Here is a 22,663-nt window from a genome sequence, read left to right on the forward strand (position 1 = left end):
ACTGCATAAAAAATTGATCAGTTGATATATTTATCTATTATCTATTATTATATTATATATATTTACTGTTTATATATTTAGGTTGATTCCCATTTCATCTGCTATTAAAAGTGTTATGAACATTTTTGTACATATATCCTGGTAACGTTTAAGAATTTTTCTAGGATAGGGGCGCCTGTGGTGGCTCAGTGGGTTAGAGCCTCTGCCTTCGGCTCAGGTCATGATCTCAGGGTCCTGGGATCGAGCCCTGCATCGGGCTCTCTACACAGCATGGAGCCTGCTTACCCCTCTCTCTCTGCCTACTTGTGATCTCTGTCAAATAAAATCTTTAAAAAAAAAAAAGAATTTTTCTAGGATATTATTTAGGAAGTGCTGGCTGTAAGGCATACACAACTTTAAATTTTAGTACTTGATGTCAAACTGTTTTCCAAAGTGGTTGTGCTAATTTACACTACTAAACAGTGTGTAAGTGCTCTCCCATGGCTCCACATTCTTTCCAACACTTGTTATTGTGGTATTTTAAAACTTTTGTCCATTGTAAGCATGACATGGCATCGTTGTAGTTTTCATTCTTGTGTTCCTGATCATTAGTGAGTTTAGAATCTTTTTATATGCTTGAGTTTCCCATCTGTGAAGTGCCTACAGAGGCCTTTGGCTCTTTCTTCAAGTGCATGGTCTCTTTCGTAAGGGTTGTTCACCCAGTTTAGATGGGTGCTCCTCAACTAGAAGAGAATTTGCTATTTAGGAAACACTTAGCAATGTCTTGAGCTGTTTTTGACGATCACAGGCGGGAAGCGGAGCTACTGGCATCTGGTAGGGAGAGACCAGAGATGATGGTAAACAGCCTACAATGCGCAGGACAGCTCCCAGAACAAGGAAGTATCTGCCCCAGTAAGGTACCAGTGCCGAGGTTTTGAAGTTTTGCTCTAGATACTAAAATGTTATCAGTTACATTTATGTGTTGCAGTGTCTCCCAGTTTGTGGGTATTTTCGTTTTTTTTAATGGTACCCTTGGATGAGAAATTCTTAATTTTAACATAATTGAAATTATCAGGGTTTTTTTTGTATGGACTGTACTTTTTGCATCTGATTTAAGAAAGTGCCCCTGTCCTCAAAATCTATTCTCCAATTGAGTGTTTTAAATTTTTTTGATTTTGCTTTTTTACATTCGTCTTTAATCAACCAAAAACTGATTTCTGTTTATGACTAAGAGTCCAAAATTAAATTCTTATATGGAAAACGAGCTGTCTGAGCACCATTTGCTAAAAATCTGTCCTATTCCCACTGGTCTAGAGTGCTGTCAAAAATCAAGTTTGAAAAAATGGGTTTAATCCTGGTTCTTTATTACCACCTTTCAATCTGGAAGCTAAAATTATTTTCCCCTTCTTATAAAAGGAAAGCTGAATCCCAGGAGTTGAAGGCTTTTACGAATTCTGAAGAAAACTGATTTTAAGAGGGTTTGTTGTTGTTTTAGTGTTTGCTTATATTTTCCAGAGAAACAAAAAGAAGGGGACCGGGAGGTTATTATTTTGAATACCAAGGCCAATACTTCTAAAACGGAAATGAACTCACTCATTTTGTTAAAAGTTGTTTTGATTCCCCACAAACTACATTTTGCCTACAGTACACATTTCAGGAAGGCTAAAAATGCATTTACTTTTCAAATAGCCAAAGAGAGCCTTTTCTGAAACACTTTCTTAATACCTAGCACTTAGGGGCGCCTGGGTGGCTCAGTGGGTTAAGCCGCTGCCTTCGGCTCAGGTCATGATCTCAGGGTCCTGGGATCGAGTCCCGCATCGGGCTCTCTGCTCAGCGGGGACCCTGCTTCCCTTCCTCTCTCTCTCTGCCTGCCTCTCTGCCTACTTGTGATCTCTCCCTCTCTCTCTCTGTCAAATAAATAAATAAATCTTAAAAAAAAAAAACCTAGCACTTAACTTTGTATATCATCTAATTCTTTAATCTAGGGATTATAACAGAAATATCCATATTTTTTCCAAAATAGTGAGAAAGGCCATTTTCCTACTGCTAAAAAGCTAGCCCTTACATAAGGACATTTGTGACTCCATCATTCCCGGAAAGGAATCTGTAGCTCAAAGAACAGCCATACTTGTCCATCATCAGCCTGAGGCTCCAGCTTTCAGATCCAACTGCTCCAAAGCCCGGGGCAAGCACTGCTCACAGAATGAGGCAGAGAAGTATACACACCCTTCTTTACCCTTTATTCTCTTCCTAACGCTTTCCCTTCATTGTCATTTATCCCACACAAGCTCCGCCCAAGTACTCAACAACAATGAAATGGGATGATTTTACTGTAATACAAACTACATAGTGTGAGGAAAATCAGAAGCAGAAATATAAATTCACTGACTCAGAAAAAGTAACAGCACGGTGACAAAAAGTTTCCAGGGAAAGAAAAAAAAATTCAATTTCTTCCTCAGGAAAATACTCTGAAAACTATTCCCTCTTTACATTATGTCAGTTACTTGCTATCGATCCTTAACAATATTGTTTATTTTCCTGAACTCTCCTGAAATGATTATCAACTAAGAATGTAATTATTCTGGAACCTTCATGTATGGGTTTTTAGGGGGAATAAGAATGGATTTTCTGTGGTGACAGCCCATGGTCCTTGATGTCCACTTTGGATACTTGATCACCACGAAACTTGCCAACAGATGGCCAAGCACTGTTGCAGACTGTTCATGAACCCCGGTTGGACGGAGTGTCTCTAGCTGATTACCATGTCCAAGATCAGTTGGTACTTAAACTCAAGGAGGCTAAGAGTATCTATCAGATCTAGAGCCCTCAAATTGATTTTTATCAGACTTATTAGATCTGGAGTTCTGTTTAGAACCACATAGCACAAAGATGCTTAATCAGAATTCAGGGGTCTGTATTTATCAAATGGCCTGTATATATCTGTTTCAGAAATATGGGCATAGGTGGTCCCTGGTGGTCTTTTAAGGAAATTTTCGTGGAAAAGTTACAGGTTTCCACCCTGTTCACTAACATTAAATAAGCAATTTCCTAAAATGAGCGGGCAAAGACAAACAAGAGTTACCCCACAGACATGGTAAAGACACACTACTTACCAAAAAAAAAAAAAAAAAAAAAAAAAGGCAAAGACAGAAACTTTCATAAGTCCTGCAACCATCGGACACACACACAGTCAGTCCGTTGAGGGTGGAATCTCTCTGCGCGTTACCTGTCAAGGAAAGGGGCGCCTCTGGGTCTCCAGGTAAGGAAGCAGCAGTTGCAGTCATGGCCCAGGCTCCCGAGACTAGCCAGGTCTCCTCTCAGGGGAGCCGCCCCTGCACCGTACGGGTTTCCTCGTGCCACAAGCTGTGCCCACATGCAGACTAGAAAGCCCTGCAGGTGAAACATCACAATCACACGGACAACAATGCCAGGAGCGCAGGAAAGGTTACCCTCCATATGCAACTCACACCCAGGATGCTGCCAGGGGCCTGCACCGGGAACATGGTAGAACGCTACCCCTGAAAGAGGCTCTTCCACGCCGGGTCTCCGCATACACTGGGGACAGCCAAAAGGGTGCCAGCGGGATTGTCGTCGTGATACATGTGAATAAATGTGAAACATGGTTAGTAGTGAACATTTCCACCGAATTGTTGAAAATACAGTTTGGGATGTGGCGGGGCGGGGGGGGGGGGGGGCGGCATCTTAGCTATGAACAGGCCGTCACAGCGTCCGGCTCAAACTTAACCAAATAGGCCAGAGCTGTGGTTGGAACCGCAGGAAACCGGAAATGGGACAACTCGGCAACTGCTGCCCGCCGGGCCCGGGGGTATCCGGGTACCACGCTGGGATACCGTGCGTGGAAGGGCTGGCCCGTCTGGGGACAGGCCGCAGCGCTCAGCCTCCGCCGGCCCTGGAAGACCGCTGGAGTCCTTCCTGTTCCCGGACTTCGAAGCGGCGGCGCGGCCAGGTGGGAAACCACTGCGCGCGCGGTCCCCACACGGGTTCCCAGGTGGAGGGCAGTTGGAGCTCTTCTGCGGGCAGGCTTGAGGCGGCAGCGGCTCCTACAGAGGAGTGGGTTCTTGGGGCAGAGCGCCGAGAACCGTACCGCGGAGCGCAGCGTCCGCACTTGCCAGGACCATTTCTCGGGCGTCCACAGCTCTGAACGCGAACGCCGCGGGGCGGCGCAGCTGACCGTTAGCCGCGGGCGGGGCCTGGGGGTCATGTGACCCGCGCCCGGTCAGAGGGCGGCGTGCGCGGGAGCACGCAGAGCCTCTCGGCCCTCGGCCGCGCGCCTTGCGTGCGCGCGCGGGCCGGGGGCGGGGCGTGTGGGCGAGCCTCCGGCGCGCTCGGGGCGGAGGCGGGGCCCGAACGGGGCGGAGGGCGGGGCGGGGCCTCCTCCTCCTCTTTCTCCTCCTCCGCCTCCACCTCCTCCTTCTTCTGCGAGGCTGGGCTGGCGGCGGCGGCGGCGGGAGCCGGATGACCCGCGGAGGGGCACCTCGGCCATGACTGCGGAGCTACACCAGGACGACGCGGCCCGAGCAGCCGACCGACACGGCTCGGTGGGCCCCGCGGCGGCGAGCGAGGGCCGGGGGTGGCTCGGGGTCCCGGGCGGGGAGGGGGCTGCGGGGCGTGGGCTGGAGCGGCGCGGGCCCCGGGCAGGCCTGCGGGACTACGGGGCTGCGGGGCTGCGGGGCGGACGGGGGCTGCGGAGGGCGAAGGCGGTGCGCCCGGGTGGTGGGGGGCGCTAGGTCTTTGCAAGGCTCGGGCTGGGGTCGAGCTGAAGTTCTGGGGGAGTCGGTGTTTTGGAGAACCAACTATAAAGGGCAGGACGTGGGGTGGTTGTGTGCATCAGGGATCTTTAGGGGGAGCGCTCCTGGGCCCTGACCTGGGTGAGAAACTTCTCAAGAGGGCCGCTAAGGTGGTTTTTAGTCCGGTTTCTGGCAGTACTGTTTTCAAGTGTCTGAAGCAGACCGAACTTACCTGACTTAGAGCACGGATTGATGAACACCGAGAGGAAGACCAGGGGTCCTGGCTACCACTCCCTCCCTTCCCTTACCCCAGCAGCCCCCTTCTTTTTTCTTTTCTTTCTTTTTTAAATAAACTGAGAGCAGCCTGCCGGGTGCATTCATCAGGAGATTTTTAAGGAGGGAGGAGGAACAGCGCGGTGAATAGAAGGTATTCTCGTAAATGCGTTCCTGTTCCTATTATCTCAGAAGATTGAAATCAATACAAGGATTTCTGGGCTGAGTTGGTGAGTTGGTTTGGGAGAAATCAAAAGGCTGATAATGCCGTGTATAGAAACTTGGTTAAGTGGGCAATTCAAGAACGTCTTCTAATGTTACTTTGGAAAGTTATAACTTCACACCCCCTTCCTCCCCCCTCCACTGCTGTGCTTTTTCGAGACCGAATGGGAGACCTGTGCCAAGTATTCCAGTGAGAGTCTGGAAATGAGGAATTTCATAAAAATATTTACAATGCAGAGCTGTCAGCTACTTCCACGTGGGAAACCTTTTGTGCCTGTGTATTCTTTTTGTGCACACAGGAGACCCGTGGTGTATAGTGAACCCATTTCCTTTTTAATGTCCTCCAGGTCCTGGGCTCCAAAATGAAAGTAACATGGATGGTCCTTCACGTGCTGCCGATTTCTAATGGGGATGCTCTTGTTCGGTGTCCATGAATACCTAATGTTCTCTGAGTCAGGATTTTCTCTGGTTTCACAGGTCATTTCTATTTGTTTTTAGGACAGTGACTTCAGAACAGGTGGGGGAAAATCGGAGTTTTGAGATAGTTTTGTTGGTTTAGGGGAGAGGCTATTTTAAGGGAGAGTAGGTCATATTTAAATATGTTCGGGGACCACGTGCCTGGTCATCAGTGGCATCTTCGTTTACCTCTGTCACAGTTTGAGCACTGTCTCTCACCATTCAGGGTTTGTCTGAGGTGTTTGATGAGCACTTGTATGTAAGTCATAGCTATTTTGGGAAGACTTGGAACTCGGCTTGGCTGTGGCTGGCCCAAGTACCCTGACTCTTGGCCACCTGCAGAGTGATGACATTCACTGTTCTTCCTGGTGATTCGCCCCATGCAGACAGCCTGATAAGCTTGGAATGCTTGATAATGTTTGCCCCTTTTGTTTTTGCTAATGAAAATGCTTGAAATTAGCAGGCTAGGTTGAAGGAATCTTACCGAGGAAAAGTACTGTTCACATCTCAGAGGAAGGATTTTAGTAATTTCCCCATCTTGATGAGTTTTATGTTAGAATGAACTCTATTTTGGATTCTCAGAGGCACTCTGCATTTCCCTTAAAGGGTCTTCAGTTCCGGTTGAGAAGAGCTATCCGTCCAGGGCACTCGGAAGCTATTTAAAACCTAGAATGCAGCCCTTCCCTTATTGGTCAGTGGTGCACGGGCACAGACAGAACCCTTTATAGCCTCCCAAGAATTTTAGTGAGAAAAATGCAGCACCCTTGGAATATGTGCTCTAGAGTCTGAAAGAGGATACTTTGGGATGTCGCTTAACACCCCAGACTGCCCATTCGAACATCTATAGAGATTTCTTAACAGACAGATTTCTGTGTTTTAATCAGTTCTTGACTTAGCTAAAACAAACAAACAAAAAAACCAGCAGCAACATTTTCTGTTACTGTAGGATAAACAACTTGAAGTCAGGTTGGTTCTTACAAACCCGTCATCCTTGGCAGCGGCACGAGGATTCATCACATGCTCCTGACGCTGCCTGGAGCCCTATGAAAACCTGCCAGTTTCCGTGAAAATGTAATGTCCTTTTTGCTTTCTCTTGATTTATTGGCTTTTCATTCACGTTTACCTTGTCTCGTTAGTTGTGATTTTCGGAACACCAGCCCGTTAGCGCTTGGTTGGCTCTCACAACTTTAAGGTCTCTTCAGCTACAGATAGTTTCTGCTCACACAATGAGTACAATATTTGTAAAAAGCAGTGACAAGTAGCGCCTTGCCAGGCAAGATCTTTCCATGTGTTATATTTCCTTGAAGGAATGTAAGTGGTAGCCAAGCGAAGCAGATGTTTTTTAAGGAAAATAATGATGCTGGTAGTAGTAGGAGCTGACGTTAATTGAACATGTAGTATATGCCCGAACCTGTGCTCAGAACTTATCCTGTATTATCTTGGGACTTAGAGCCACTTCGTGAAGTATTCATATAGGAAGACTTACATTTATTAAACAGTTTTCCCAAGATCACCCACCTAGCAAATGGCACAGCCTGGATAGAACCCAAGAAATTCTGAGTCTAAGAGCCTAAGATAGCCTTGATCCTACTTCTGAGTCAATGGACCTGTTGTCTTAGGTCAGAACCTTTCTTTTACCCTCCAGAACCCTCCTGATGTTTTAAACTCAATCTTCCCTTCATTCTTTCTAAATATATAGCTTCTTTTCTACTTGGCTGAGTCTGCTGCTATCAAAAGAGATGGGGGGTGTTTGTTTTTGTTTCTGTAAGGAGATGTCTTTTTTTTTTTTTTTTTTTCTTTTTGTGTTTCCTCTTCATTATCTCTTTTCTCTTGGTGTAAGAGGTACCACCCTTCCCTTCTTCCTTCATTTCTCTCCCTGGTGTCCTGAGAGCTTTTTGATGGGGATTGCAGGAGGAGGATGTACTGGCCTCAGTGGGTGGAAGCCAGGAATGCTGCTGAATGTTCTGTGATGTACAGGACAGCCCCCAAAACAAAGAGTTATCTGGCCCCAAATGTCAGTGATGCTGAGCTCAAGAAACCCTGAGCTAAGTGATGCCCCTCCTTGCCTTTCTAAGTTATCTCACATTTCCTTTATTCTAGCCTAAGCCCCAGACACCTTCGTTGTCAGTGGGCTAGCAGTCTGTGGGCTAGCAGCCTCTGCATCCCCCAGGAGTTTGTTGGAAATGTAGAGATTTGGGTGCGCTGAGCCAGCTCGGGCTGCCTTTCCGTCTGAATGTGTACATCTCTTCCCAACCCTGTGTCCCGGGGCCTCTTGTTGGTAGCTTGAAATCGTCACCGTGGGAGTATTTATACCAGGGACCTAAACAGGCTCCACAAACCAACGCACTTACCTATTGAATCGCAGCTTGCCTTTGGATAACATCCCTGGGTGATGACCTGGTGCAGAATTCCCACCTTCCATTTAGCTATGCACGTGTCCCCAGTCCTCCAGCAAAACAGCAGTGACATTGACTTCTGCCCTATCCAGCGATTGAACTTGTCCAGTACCTTACTTTAGTTTTGCTTACTTTTCGACCAGAGTTTCTAAGTCCACCTGTTTCTTTCCTTAAGCATTTTCTCAATTATATTGTAATTTCAACTCACTGTGGAAAACTTGGAAATCACAGACCCTTGCAAGATCTGCTCTTGGGTGATAGGAGGCCCAGCCCCTAGTCCAAGGCATATGGGTTCCCAGACTGCCCTGCAGAGGTGTTGGTGGCAGCAGGCCTCAGGAAAAACATCCAGTTAGGAGACGGCTGTGGGGGACCAGTCTAGGCTCCCGCGAGAAAGAGGTCTGATTGCCTAGAGGCATGCAGAGAGGCTGACAAGGCACCAGAAGGTTAGATCTTAGGGCAGTGACTGTATGGGATCAGCATTCCCCAGGCCACCCAAGGAGAACCTTGCCAGTAGTAGGCTTTTAGTATTTGTCTCTTGAGAATGAAACTGATCTCTCCGAGGCGATCAGTGACTAACCACCTTCTGGTGAACTCCGTGGCCTTACAGAAGTAATTCTTTTGGCCATTCCTCCTTGGTTATTCAACTCAAGCCCCTTTCTCCTGCTTTTGTATGTGATGATTCCTCATTGCCACTGTTTGGTTGATGTTTATTTTGGCATTTGACTTTATTCCTACTTAATATCAATGGTTCTGCTTTTTCCTAAAAACTACAAAAACAAAACAACAACTTTCTTAGGAAAATTAGTCTTGGAAAATGTGTTTGAGTTTCTCTTCTTCATCTTACAATTTTAATATCTTATGACTCGAGGGTATAGAAGGAGTTCTTAGACAGTGACCTGTTACTACGCTTACTGTACAACTGCCTTACTTCCCGAACTCTCTCCCTTGGAACATTTGGAACCTGTTTTATTCTGGTTCTTCTACCTTTCTTCTCATTGAGGGGCTAACCTGTTAGCTTTCCTGGCTGTTAATGTTCCTTTTACTAACTTCAAGTCTGCATTTTGAATCACGACTTGCCAGTGACTCCTCCTCTATTTGCAAATGCTGTTTAAACAGTGGTACTTGCATATCTGTGTCCTTGGCTCTAACCCTGTGCTGCATAGGGACTTCTGCCACAGGCATTGGAACAGCTACCTGCTCTAATAGTATTTGCCACGTGCCAGTTATGGCCTGAAGCACTTTTCTGTGCTTTCTGTATATTTACAGTTATGCAAGGTGTAAATTATTATGTCTTATGACTGATGAGGACACTGAGACTCAGCTCTTAATATAGCTTATAAGGGCCTAACAATGAGATTTGAAGGTGAAGTCTCTTGGCCTGCATGTTGCAGATGGGAAATGTGGCTTACTTAAGCTCAAATGCTAAGTAGCAGGCCTGGGACCTCAAGCCACTCCCACTTTCTTCCTGGAACACGTGCCTTTCTAAAACCAGACTTTTTTCAGTGGCCTGGGTGGCTCATTCTGTTAAGCATCTGCCTTTGGCTCAGGTGTGATCCCAGGGTCCTGGGATCCAGCCCTGCATGGGGCTCCCTGCTCAGCAGAGAGCCTGCTTCCACCTCTCCCTCTGCTCTCTCTCCCCTCATGCTTGTTCTTTCTCTCCCTCTCTCTTTTAAATAAATAAAATGTTTAAAAAAAAAAAAGTAAAACCAAACTTTTCAGCTGCCACTTGATGACGTATGACGTGCTTTGTTGTATGTTCTCATGGAACCCACAGAGCCACCTTGTGAAGTAAAATTTAGTGTGAGGAGGAAGTAGGAGTTGCAAAGGTACACAGCTGTAAGTGACCACACCGAAACCCTCACGTGGGTAGTGTTCTCCCAACATCTAGACGAGTTTTGCTGGATGGGCAGGTCACAGCGTCTGACATTTCTTTTCTTTTCTTTTTTTTTCATGTTACTAACAAATCTTATATGCATTATTTCATCTGAGGGTCATACCCGGTGCCACCAAAGCTTACCGTTTACTTTATTTTCCAAGTGTGGAAACTGAAGCCCTGGAAAGTTGAGATTTACTCTGAAGCTAACGTGTGGTGGGATCTGCACTGTGAAGCACTATTCCCACTATCCAGGCTTTCTACCTGAAAAGGGAGGTCAGAATACCAGAAAGAAAAAGCCAAGTTAACCATCCGCACTAGTAGGGGTGCCTGGGTGGCTCAGTGGGTTAAGCATCCAACCACTGGTTTTGGCTCAGGTGTCCCGGGATCCAGCCCCACGTCGGACGTGCTCAGTGGGAAGTCTGCCTGAGGATTCTCTCTCTCCATCTCCCTCTTCCCTCCCTCTGCTTGCACACGCGTGCTTTCTCTCTCTCTCAAATAAATAAATAAATCTTTAAAAAAAAATCTGTGTGAGTAGGTGCTGGTAGCATGCTGCGTGATGGTTGTTAGTTTAAATTTGAGTTACCCCAAACAAATAACTTATTCTCCAATATTCTTGTACAAATTAGTACTTCCCTGATGTTCTTTTTATTTTGGGGGGTGTATGTGTGCATGTGGAAGCAAAAATCTCTCTTGATTTCACTCAATTGAAGTGAAATTCACATAATATAAAATTAACTATTAAATGTTTTTCGAGAGAGAGCATGGGGGAGGGGTGGAGGCAGAGGGAAAGAGAGAATCCTTTTTTTTTTTTTTTTAAGATTTATTTATTTGTTTTAAAGAGAGAGAGAGAGCTTGGGCAGCAGGGGGAGAGAGAGAGTCTCTAGAAGACTGCTGAGCACAGAGCCGGACACAGGGCTCAATCTTACGACCCTGACATCATGACCTGAGCCAAAACCAAGTGTTGGTCACTTAACCAACTGAGCCACCCAGACACCCTAGAAAAGAGAGAATCTTAAGCAGGCTCCACACTCAGCGCTTACCCCAACACAGGGCTCAGTCTCAGAACCCTGGAGTCAGATCATATATTGCTGCTGTATAGAAACAGCTGATTTTCGCCTGTTGATTTTGTATCAACATCACTGGATGTGTTTATCAGCTCTAGTGACTCTTGTAGATTCTTTGGAGTTGTATATATCCTGTCATCTGTGAAGAGAGCTAGTTGTACTTTTTCCTTTCTAATTCAGATACCTTTTATTTTACTTGCCTGATTGTTCTGGCCAGAACTTCCGGGACACCACTGACTAGCATCGCTGAAGGTGGACATCCTTGGTTCGTTCCTGATTTTAGGGGGGTGGCATTTGGTCTTTCACTGTTGAGTATGCCACTCACTATGAGTTTTCTTTTCTTTTCTTTTCTTTTTTAAGATTTTATTTATTTGACAGAGATCACAAGCAGGCAGAGAGGCAGACAGAGAGAGAGGAGGAAGCAGGCTCCCCACTGAATGAGAGCACGATGTGGGGCTCTATCCCAGAACCCTGGGATCATGCCCTGAGCTGAAGGCAGAGGCTTTAACCCACTGAGCCACCCAGGCGCCCTCATTTTTTTTTTTTTTAAATGCCCTTTATCATGTTGAAATTCTCTTCTGTTCCTAGTTTTCTGATTGTTTTCATCATGAAAAGGTGTTTCGTCAAATGCTTTCCTACATCAGTCAAGGTCATCAGGTGTTTTACCCTTCACTCTGGTAGTGTGGTGTATTACACTGGTTGGTTTTCTTGCTGGTGACTTTTTATGTCATTGCCAGCAGCATTCTCTCATGCATCCAGTTTTGAATATTTGACTAAGCCTCATTTTTTCCATCTCTGAGATGTTCGCTGTACGTCCTGCCTTTTCAGTTCTCCTCTCGGCCCCCTCCCTGTCTCATCACACCTGTGTATTTGGTGGTACTCTAACTCACGGGTAAGTTTTCTTTCCCTAGTCTTAGCTCCCTTTGAACTGACTGTTCACATGTACTGGATTAATCCCCTTAGAGCACCATTATTTTCCCTCATATTTATGCTCTGCTGAGGGACCTGTGATGATTTTCCATTGTTCATCAGATTAAGTCCAAACTCATACTGACATTTAGAACCTTTCCTAATCCAGTCCCTCACTACTCTCATGTCCTGCTTATTTATCACAAATAGAAACTGAGTCCCGCCTAACAACTTTTAATTTTACTGTTAGGTTTGTAACACTGTAAGCATGTAAATTTGATTTTGCCCTTATCTTTCTGATTTCTCAGCCTTTGAATTTTTGCTAAAAATGGTATTTTCTCTGATTTGTGAAGATGCATTCCATATGTCCTTATTGTAAAAGCTTCCTGGCCTCCTCTCTTGTATTTGACTGGGGCATGTATTCAAAGAAATGAGAAAGTATTGTCTTAATGAGTTCGACAGTATGAAAAAAGCAAGAACACAATGTTTCACACAATGTTTCATCACAATGTTTCATGAACACAGTGTCCAATATGAAAAGATATATTCATGAGCATAGGCCACTTCTGGAAAGATAAATTGGAAACTATTAATAGTGGTTACTCCTGGGAAGTGGGACTGGGTTGGACAGAAGAGAGAAATTCCTTTTCACTCTGTATCGTTCTGTGCTGTTGGAATTGCTCAGTGCATTTGAAAAAAAGAGATGAGAAACAATGATTACTTCCTTTTTTTTTTCCTGGCTTTTAATTCCAGGTTCAACCCCTTTTATACCATATAAGAGTGACTACATCTTAAAAGCTTTCAATGCTTTTTAAAAACTTTGGGCCAGTTGATGAACTGGAACAATCCTTTTCTCCATGAACCTACTTTTCACGTCATGACAGCGAGTTGTCAGTAACCCTATTTCAGGCGGTTTAGGTTTACCCACCAAAACCTATTATCTGTCATTTTTTAGGGAGTCCTGTCCTTATGGCACAGTGTGGGTAAACCTGAGTTTGGAATAAACACAGATTTGTTCCTGGAAAGAAAACCAAGAAAGGACAAGGGACTTCCATGGCCAGGTCCTTGTTTTGTGGAAGGTGGGAGGGTCCGTCCATGGGAGGCTCTCAATGCATTTGAGACTCTGATGTCCAGACTGGATTTCTGGAGTTGCTGCTGTAGATGTCCTTTGATTCCTAAAGCTCTTCTTTTGCTTTCCTTGGGCATTTAAGCTTCTTAAAATTGGAAAAGCCGATCTTTATTTAATTTTGGAGGGAATTTTATTGGGCGCACTTACAAAGAACGTTGGTACTTTGGAGTAAAAGAACGTTTATCAGCTATTCACGTAGTTTCAAATTTAGAAATGTCTTTGGAAGAATAGACAGTTGAGATCAGGAAATGTGTGCATCAAAATGATACAGCATCCCTGTTTGAAGGAATGGGACAGTCTAGAAAGCTTTGCACCACAATGCCAAAATAGGTGTTTTAAAGCTAAAACTCTTAATTAGTAATCTCACAGATTTGCCTCATCTGATCAAAGGGAGTTTGATTTTAGTTGCAGTAGGATTTCACCAGTTAGTGTTTATTATAAATACTCGATTACCTTAATGTTTTTGTTATGTGACTAGTACTGTTCCCTGCTTATTTTGGGAGGAAGGATGGTCTTTGCTTTAAAAGAAGTGGACTAGATTGGACCAAAGTCACCGAGTAGCTGAGGTCAGAAAGCTTGGGTTTCTTCTTTCTAGATATTTGTGTGTACCTGTCTGTCTTCACTGCCTCTGGGCAAGAAAAGAGAGTGCTTTTTGCTTTATGAAAACAATGTGAATTTAGCCAAGAAAATGCAAACTTGTTGGCTCTTGCCAGTTATTTGAGTTCATTATGCCTGGCGCACAGGGTTTGTCTTGTCTCACACTGGGTGTGTACTCTGTATAGAGAGCCTCATGTTTATGGTGAAGTTAATATTTAAATCAGCTTCTTGTGAAGTGCCCGGAAAAACTGAGTTAGTAATACATTAGGACTCTAATAAGCTTAATATGTCTGTTACAGTAAAATTAATACTTAACATAGAGCACTTTTTAGGATTTGGGTTGAAGGTACCACAGAACATAGGCTTGGCTAAATGTTCACGAGAGTGAAGTGTGTTAGCATGGCTTAATCCTTGTGAGATATATTCGGGCTTATAATAGTTATCTTTGATTTGTGTTTTTGAAAAGAGATTTTATTTATTTGAGAGGGAGGAGAGAGAGAAAGTGCATGTGAGAATGCACGAGCATACTAGCAGGGGGAAGGGGAGAGAGGGAGAGAACCCCAGGCCGACTCCAAGCTGAGTGCGGAGCCCGATGCGGGCTCCAGCTCACGACCCCGAGATCATGACCCGAGCCAAAGTCAAGAGTTGACACTTAACGGACTGAGCCACCCAGGTGTCCCTGATTTCTTTTAATTCAAGACATTTGATGACAAAATGGGTTTTGTAAGTTCTAGTTTCCTGATCTGCGTGATGGTGATGATGATTCCTACCTCTTAAGGCTGTTGGAAGGATTAGAGGGATATAGGGGCGACTGAGGTTCCCATAACAAAGAAGGTGTTTATGTGTTTGTCCCAACTGTTGCCAGCACTGTCCTTTAGATAAGATAGTATGTTATATGATTCTTGCTTTACGTGGGCAAGAATTTCATATTTGAAACAACTAGAGAGCCATATGATGAGAAATACCAGGTAAAGATGGGGGAGTCCTTTTCATTCACAAGCTCATTCCTTCCCTCAATATGGTAGTTTAGAAAGGGAGAGAGTAGTGTGGACCAGAGTTCTTGGGGTCGACTTTAAGAAGGAGGTAAGATGAATATAGCCCTTGAGTGCAGGTTGCCACAATGTAGGAGGCATTTCTGGAAGTAGTAAAAGTAACACCTGAAGACATGACAGAGGATGTATTTGTGAGGTAGGGAGCCAGTAGGAGAAAAGGTTGAGCAGGTTAAATGTAGAATCAGTTAATGGTCTTTGAATAGCAAGATCTGGTTGGATTTGAATTAACATGTAGAATATTATTCTTGGAGTTGTGCAAAATGCTTTTACATCGTTGTCATCTGTGCCCACTAGCTTTTAAACAAGAGAAACTTGGAGTTTATTTTCTTCCCCTGTGTGTATTCTAGATGTATTAATGTTTCACTCTTCTCTATTTCCCCTGGCGAAAGGGGAGTGGAGCTTTAATCCACAGACAAATGTAATGATTGGTGAATTGTTTAACACTTGAATACCGAGTTCATTGATTCATATTTATTTGGCATTCTGAGATCTCTGAAACTGAAATGCTCCTTACATCGGTGGCCTCCAAGTAGCAGAGATGATGTCCTTAATCACTGTCCGCATGTGAATGGGCTTGGTCAGAGCTCTTCCTACTGTCATGACAGTTGAGTTATACCTACTGTTGGTGCCACGTGGTTAGTTTCCTTTCCACTTCAAAAGATCACACTGTGGGGTGCCTGGGTGGCTCAGTGCGTTAAAGCCTCTGCTTTCAGCTCAGGTCATGATCTCAGGATCCTGGGATCGAGACCTGGGTCAGGCTCTCTGCCAGCGGGGAGCCTGCTTCCCTTCATCTCTCTCTGCCTGCATCTCTGCCTGCTTGTGATTTCTGACTGTCAAGTAAATAGAATCTTTAAAAAATAATTAAAAAAATAAAAGATCACTCTGTGATTCAGCATTTAAGTGGGAAAAAAGCAAGTGGGTGAAGAAAGGCATAGAATAGAACAGGAGGGTAGAAGTTTGATTTAAAGTGAGGCAAAATACTCATCACTGGAGGAATGAGGTCAGTTTCAAATTTTCCTGCAAAGCTACAGTCAAGTGTTTTGGGACCCCAGAAAGGAAGACAGCCTAGGTTTATTAGGTTTTGTTACCTAAAACATGCAAAAGAACTGCTTGCCACATGCCAGGCAGGGCACCTGGAAATGGGGAAAACTGCCATAGTTCTCCACATAAATAAGAAATTGTGGAGCTGCAGGAAGCTGGTGTGACCAATTCACCTGTCTCCTGAGACTGTCGTGTTATCCTGACTGACTTGTCATCCTGTCCTAGTTTAAGTGGGCAGAAGTGTTTCTCCTTAGTGGCACATGTGTGTTCCTTATGAGTAATGGCCCTTAGATTCAGTCAGAAATAGCGTTTTCCTCAGGTACAGTCCTTTCCTGACGGTGGCTGCTTTGGAACTGACCCACCGCGATGTGATCAGGGTCGTGGTTGTGATCAGAGGGGTCTTGGGAAGATGCAGAGACCAAGATCAAAACACAGGAAGAAAGTAATTGCCTGGTTTCTCGTGAAATAGGTACTCTTGCCTGTGTTCCTTGTCTTCTCAGGTATAGCCCAACATAGAGTGGAGTGTAGACTCGAGGGAGGTGGCCCTTCGCTGGCCATAACCTTGTGTAAGTGCTGTGACCTCCCATGCCTGGGCTCTGTCGCATAGGCCTAGCACCGAGCCCGGCTTTGTTACAAAGGTGAAATTAGTTTATACAAATGTTTCTCACAATGCCTGGCTGACAGTAGGCAGTGTATGTCAGCTGCTATTTTTTGACTGGCATTATTTTCTGTGAATCTTAAGTGGCAGTGGGTGCACAGAGTAGTTTGAGGTGACGGTGTGATTGTCAACCCCACCGCTGTCTTGGTTCCAATTCAGGGCTAATGACGCTGCTCCCATCCTCCTCCCAATGACAGACGGTCCCTGACACAATAGTTCGACCTTACAGTGATGTGAAAGTAATGTGCATTCAGTAGAAACCATTCCCTGCATTTAAAACTTTGATCTCTCCCCAGCCTGGCACCACGTGTGACATGCTTTTCTCGGGTGACCCTGGGCAGGGCCAGTGAGCCACACAATCTTGGGTCGGCAACCAGTACACTTACAGCCCTTCTGCACCCCTACAGCCGTTCCCGTTTTCACATTCAGAACAGCAATCTATACATCCCATGAGCTACCCAAACTTTAGTATAAAATAGGCTTTGTGTTAGATGCCCTTCTCCCGTTGCAGGCTAACGTAGGAGTTCTGAGCACATCTGAGGTCCGCTAGGTGAGCTACGATGTTTTGCAGGTTAGGTATATTGAGTGCATTTTCCACTAATGATACTTTCAACTTACAGTGGGTTTACTGGCACGTGACCCTACCATAAGTTGAGGAAGGTCTGTATCATCCCACGCTTCTTGGGACATGTTGATTCTGATTTTTTAGAAAATCGTATATGATTGAGATACATAGATTCACACAATGAAATGAAATGGAATTAGAATTCAGTTGGGGAAGAAAAAACCCTTTTTATTTTTATTATCATTATTTTTTTAAGGTTGTTTATTCATTTATTTATTAGACAGAGATCACAAGTAGGCAGAGAGGCAGGCAGAGAGAGAGAAAGGAAGCAGGCTCCCTGCTGAGCAGAGAGCCCAATGCAGGGCTTGATCCCAGGACTCGGGGATCATGACCTGAACCAAAGGCAGAGGCTTTACCCCACTGAGCCACCCAGGTGCCCCTATTATCATTATTTTTTAATTTTATTTTTATTTATTCTTTTGAGAGAGAGTACACTCAGGGGGAGGGGTGGAGGGAAAGGGAGCGTCTTAGGTGGACTCCATGCTGAGTGTCAGACAGGACCTGAAGCTCAATCTCACGACCCTAAAATCATGACCTGAGCTGAAGTTAAGAGTGGGACGCTTAACTGACTGAGCCACCCACATGCCCCCTGCAAAAAACTTTCGGATACATTGTTCTTCTAAAATTCCATGCTTGTGTTTCCAGCATTTGCCAAGGCTAAATCTGGACACCTTTTAGTCTGATAGCACTCTCCCTGTGTTCAGGCAATGACTGCCTTTGACAAGACTCATAGCCTCCAAGACTGCTGGTCTCAGCGGGGTCGGGTTCCATTTCTAGCCTGTGACTGTGGCCCATGACTAGAGCAGAAAGGCTGTTGCTGCTTTTCTGAGCACTGTGCAGGGCTGTTTCAGTTGGTTATTTCTAGTTGTGTGATATTTAAGTGTTGCATTGGGCCCTCAGCTGTTGAAAAACATAGGATACTATTTCTGTTACAGCTGACAGCATGGACTGCCTCTTAGAGACATATTACTAACTGAAAGATAGTGGACGGGAGTTATTAAGTATTGAATTGGGACTTAACTCTAGAATAACCTTAGGAATGGTTTCCCCTCGCTGAATTAAATTTGAACTCTTTTTAAAAAAGATTTTATTTATTTATATGAGAGAGAGCACGCACAAGCAAGGGGAGGAGCAGAGGGAGAGGGAAAAACAGGGTCCCCACTGAGCAGGGAGCCCAATGTGGGGCTCCATCCCAGGACCCCAAGATCATGATCTGAGCTGAAGGCAGATGCTTAACTGAGCGAGCCACCCAGGCATCCCTGATTTATTTCATCTTCAATAATCATCTGAAGAATTGGGCCAACCAGTTCTTTTTATTGAGCTTGCTTGTAAAAATTAGGTGTTAAATGTTAACTTTTGTCTTTGTGCAAAACAGGGTAAAATGTTCCAGTGAAGACTTATAAGCTGCAAAGGGATTAAAAACTGATCTTGTGGTAGCTGAACGTTAACGAGATAGGTTTTTCCATGATTCGGATTAAATGAAGGGAAAGCACTCCATATTTTATTCCCCCTGGGATTTTATGTATAATTCAGAAAATCATAGTTCCGTCTGTACTTCTTTTTAAGTCATCAAACCCGTAGTTTTCAATATGATGTTGGTGGTATCACTTGTTAATTACGTGACTGGAAATTTATTGTCAGTGAAAAATGACACACAAAAATGGCATGTGCAGTGAAGCTGAAAATAGCACATCTTGACATCCATGCAAATTCCCTGGACTCTTTGTATGACCTAGTTCTGGAGTACTCACGGAAAGAGAAACCTCAGGCGCTTTCAGCTACTACGAGAGCTAGATATTACATTTAAATGTTTTATTTACTTAATAGTTTTTACTCATAATTTTTCCACAAGCGCCAAAAGCATTTTTCATGATTAAGCTTTTAAAAGAGTAATGGATTTCACATTTTTATTTTATTTTATTTTATTTTTTATTTTTAAAGATTTTATTTATTTGTTTATTTGGAAGAGCACACCACTGCAGTTGGGGGGGTTGGGAGGAAGAGGGAGAGAGAATCCTAAACAGACTCTGTGCCAAGTATGGGGCCTGACATGTGGCTTGATCCCACAACCCCAAAATCGTGACCCAGTACCCCAAGATTTGGCATTTTAGAATGTGTCTGACAGTACCTCCTTTGGAGCTTTTCGGTTCTTGAAGGTAAATATACAATCTCACACCTGATTATCCAGGTTGCTTGTACTTAAATTCTTTAAACATATCCAGCTTTGCTTTGTGACTGACCTGTCTGTGGTTTGTTTGTTGTTTGTTTCTCAAATATAGAGCTGCCAAATGCTGTTAAACCAACTACGAGAAATCACAGGCATTCAGGACCCTTCCTTTCTTCATGAAGCTCTGAAGGTTAGTTTCAAGGCCACCGTTCGTCAACAGGCTTTAAAACAGTTGTCCATATCATAGTTAGATCAGGTCAAGCTATTATTATGCCAAACGAAAGTGCATATAGGGACAGGAGCTCTCTGGGTCAGATGGCCCAGTATCATCAATGATCCAGTAAGGTGGAGAAGCTGGGGACTGGGGGAACCCTCCAGGGCAAAGGAATGGAAGAAACGCATCAGTCAGTTGCATTGTATAGCCTTTACATGGATCCTGACTCAAACACAAACACACATTAAAGTCTTTTGAGTTAGGCAAGTTGGAGCTAATGATTTGAGAGTAAAACACTTGTTACCATTAAGGTGTGGTAGTAACATTGTGGATTATATTTTTGAAAGGTACGTTCTGATGTACAGATAAGATACTTAAGATTTGCTTCAGAGAGTCTGGGCAAGTTAGGCAGAATAGGTCAGATAGAGCATCACTTGATAATTGTTGAAGGTGAGTGATGGGTGCCTGGGCTTCAGCTATACGTTCCCCGTGTCTCTGCCTTTGTGTGTGTTAGAAAGTCGCCCTAATAAAAAGTTAAAAACAAAGAGAAATACGGTCACTGCTATAGAATATGGTAACTGCTTGGCATGTTTATTGTAGAGGCTGACTTCATTTAGAATCTCTGTCTTCATTGCCAGCTCCCTTTTGGCACACCAGGCCTCAGCTAATCTGTGAAATCGGGAGCAGTGGGAACAGATCTCCAGCAGGGTTTCATTCTTGTTTGCGTGTGAGGGGAAGTCAGAACAAGGTGGCTCCCCCTCCCATACCAGGAATTTGGATGTTTCGAGCATGGTACACTCACTGTCCTCCCCCGTACTGTGTTTCTTCTACTTTCTACCCTAGAATGAGGCCCTGACTTCCTCAGAATGTTACGGGGTGTAGTAAGGAATTAAACCAAAAAACTGACTTCTTGTTTATTTTAAATGCTGAGATGCTTTACTTTTGAAATCTCTGTTTTTTTTCCTCTTTCTTCAGGCCAGTAATGGTGACATCACACAAGCTGTCAGCCTTCTCACTGAGGAAAGAGTTAAAGAGCCCAGTCCGGACACTGTTGCTACAGAACCATCTGAAGGCGAGGGGAACACGGCCAGCAAAGAAGCATTAGCAAGTAGGTACATGGTGTCTTGGTCCTGCCGTGAACTAGCGAAAAATACGTGAGTTTCCTATCAATCCCATCAACCCTTTTGGAATAGTGCTAATAATAGTTAATTACCATTACAGTGTGCCATGTCTATTTCTAAGCAATTACATAGATCAACTTATTCATTCATTCTGCATTTATTTAATGAACACCTACTATGTGCCAAGTGCTCTTTTAAGCACTGGAAATAAACAGAAGAAATAGTATCCCTGCCTTCGTGTAGCTTACTTTCTCGTGCGTGAGATCAACAAGTTGATGAGTAAATTGTATTGCATATTAGGATGATAAGTACCACAGAGAAAAGTAAAGGATGGAATGAAAGAAATGAAAAAAAGGAGTGCCAGGGATTGGATTTTTACTAGGCGGAGCCTTCTGAGAAGGTGGAAGGGAGGTGAGGGAGTCAGTGAGGTCTTAAAATGGGGGTGTACTGCTCAAGGACAGCCAGGAGGCTGTCCTTAGTGGCTGAGAGGTGAGGCACAGATGGACCAGGAGGTCCTGCAGTTTCCTTACATGGTTGGCTTTTCCTCTTGCTAGAGGCTAGCCCGAGGAGAGCTTGGAGCAGGAATGATGTTCACTGGTTTCCATTTCCTAAAGGTCATTCTGTTGAGAACAGAATTGCAAGGGGAGGTGGTGAGCCTGGGTCAGAGCAGGGAGCCCCGGACCATGAGGCGGCTTTGCAGGTTCTGGGGGCGTGGGTCAGCAGGTAGTGGTGGGAGCCTGAGGAGCACCTGCCGAGTGGGATTTGCTTACAGCAGAGATAAGGGGTGTGGAAGAGAGAGGACTTAAAGTTAGCTCCTGGGTTTTTTCCCTAAGCAGCAGAAATGCTGGCGTTGCACTAAGCACCCTGGAATGACTGCTACTAGAGCAGATCTGGGTGGCAGATGACGAGAGTGCTGAGTTTGGGGCACCTGCTAGACGTCAGGTGGAGTGTTGGAAAGGCAGTGAGGATCCAAGCGTGTGGCTCAGGGGAGGGATCTGGCCGCAGAGAGAAAAAACTTAGAATCATAAACTTGAGAATGGGATGCGAAGTTAGGGGACCATGGGAGCTTTTCAAGGGGTTGGGGTGCACGGAAGAGAACGCGTCAGTGATTGAACAGTGGACATTCCCAGTGCTCAGAGGCCAGGGTAGGTGGACAGTGTCCAGGGAGGTTGGAGGAAGCCCAGGAGAGCTGGGAGAACGGGGCTTTGGAAACCAAGGAGGCTTCCTGGAAGAGGGAGCCATCAACTAGGGCAGATGGAGTTAATGGATATTTGGACTTTTGCAGTTTTGAGCTATTCTGATCAATGCTGTTATGAATATCCTCGTATGTATCTTTCAGTGCAAATAATAACTCTTTTCATCCGACGTTTTTCTTTTTTTATTTTTCTGTTTATTTTTTTTAAGATTTTGTTTATTTATTTGACAGAGAGAGAGACAATGAGAGCAGGAACACAAGCAGGGAGTGAGAGAGGGAAAGCAGGCTCCCCGCCGAGTAGGGAACCCGATTTAGGGGTTGACCCCAGGACCCTGGGATCACGACCTGGGCTGAAGGCAGATGCTTAACAACTGAGCCACCCAGGCACCCCTCTTTTTCTTTTTTTAAAGATTTATTTATTTGAGAGAGCGTGTGCACGCACACACACATGTGAGCTAGGGAGGGGTAGTGGGGGAGGGAGATAGAAAATCCCAAACAGGCTTCACAGGGTACAGTCTGATTCCTCACCACTCTCTGGCCCCATACAGCTCTGCAGTTATCCTAATACTAAAGGATACTTTTATTAAAAAGACTTTACTTACCCATTGATCTGTAGTAACAGCTCTGTGTTATATTGGATTTTCAAGTTTCCCATTCTGTTTCACTGAGTATCTGTTCTTAATTCTTTAGGATATATACCTATATATATTTGTGACTGGCATGCATATTATATATACCCAGATACATATATATATTTAGAATATATACCCATATATATATGGGGTTACTGGGTCATGTAACAATCCTGTGTTCAAATTTCTTGTTTTAATATTTCTAAAAGAGGATGGTTTTCATAGCTGCCACATTGTCACATTTTAAAAATTAATAATTCCTTAATCCCAAAGACCAGTGTAGAAATCTCTCTGTTCATCTCATTAATG

The 22,663-nt window shown here is 44.5% G+C and overlaps 2 protein-coding genes across 15 annotated transcripts in view; one reads left to right on the forward strand and one right to left on the reverse strand.

The window, feature by feature from the left end:
* The window catches only part of HTR3B (5-hydroxytryptamine receptor 3B), a 46,948-nt gene extending 42,775 nt beyond the window's left edge, over positions 1–4,173 (reverse strand). For 3 of the 8 annotated variants that reach the window (XM_059416725.1, XM_059416751.1, XM_059416753.1), the window contains exons 1-3: positions 3,831–3,922; positions 3,447–3,534; positions 3,206–3,369 (exon numbers count right to left, since the gene is read on the reverse strand). In XM_059416725.1, coding sequence (XP_059272708.1) covers positions 3,206–3,263 — 58 coding nt within the window. In that variant the 5' untranslated portion in view covers positions 3,264–3,369; positions 3,447–3,534; positions 3,831–3,922. Of the gene's footprint in view, positions 1–3,205; positions 3,370–3,446; positions 3,535–3,830; positions 3,923–4,084 lie in introns of those variants that run through there. The other 5 variants (XM_059416748.1, XM_059416729.1, XM_059416737.1 and 2 more) reach the window with 5 other exon arrangements.
* A 221-nt stretch (positions 4,174–4,394) lies between these two features.
* USP28 (ubiquitin specific peptidase 28) overlaps positions 4,395–22,663 on the forward strand; it is a 56,737-nt gene continuing 38,468 nt past the window's right edge. For all 7 annotated transcript variants that reach the window (XM_059416757.1, XM_059416769.1, XM_059416759.1 and 4 more), the window contains exons 1-3: positions 4,395–4,538; positions 19,305–19,382; positions 20,382–20,514. In XM_059416757.1, coding sequence (XP_059272740.1) covers positions 4,482–4,538; positions 19,305–19,382; positions 20,382–20,514 — 268 coding nt within the window. In that variant the 5' untranslated portion in view covers positions 4,395–4,481. The remainder of the gene's footprint in view (positions 4,539–19,304; positions 19,383–20,381; positions 20,515–22,663) is intronic.

This window comes from Mustela nigripes, chromosome 1 (assembly GCF_022355385.1).
Source record: "Mustela nigripes isolate SB6536 chromosome 1, MUSNIG.SB6536, whole genome shotgun sequence".
Taxonomy (NCBI): domain Eukaryota; kingdom Metazoa; phylum Chordata; class Mammalia; order Carnivora; family Mustelidae; genus Mustela; species Mustela nigripes.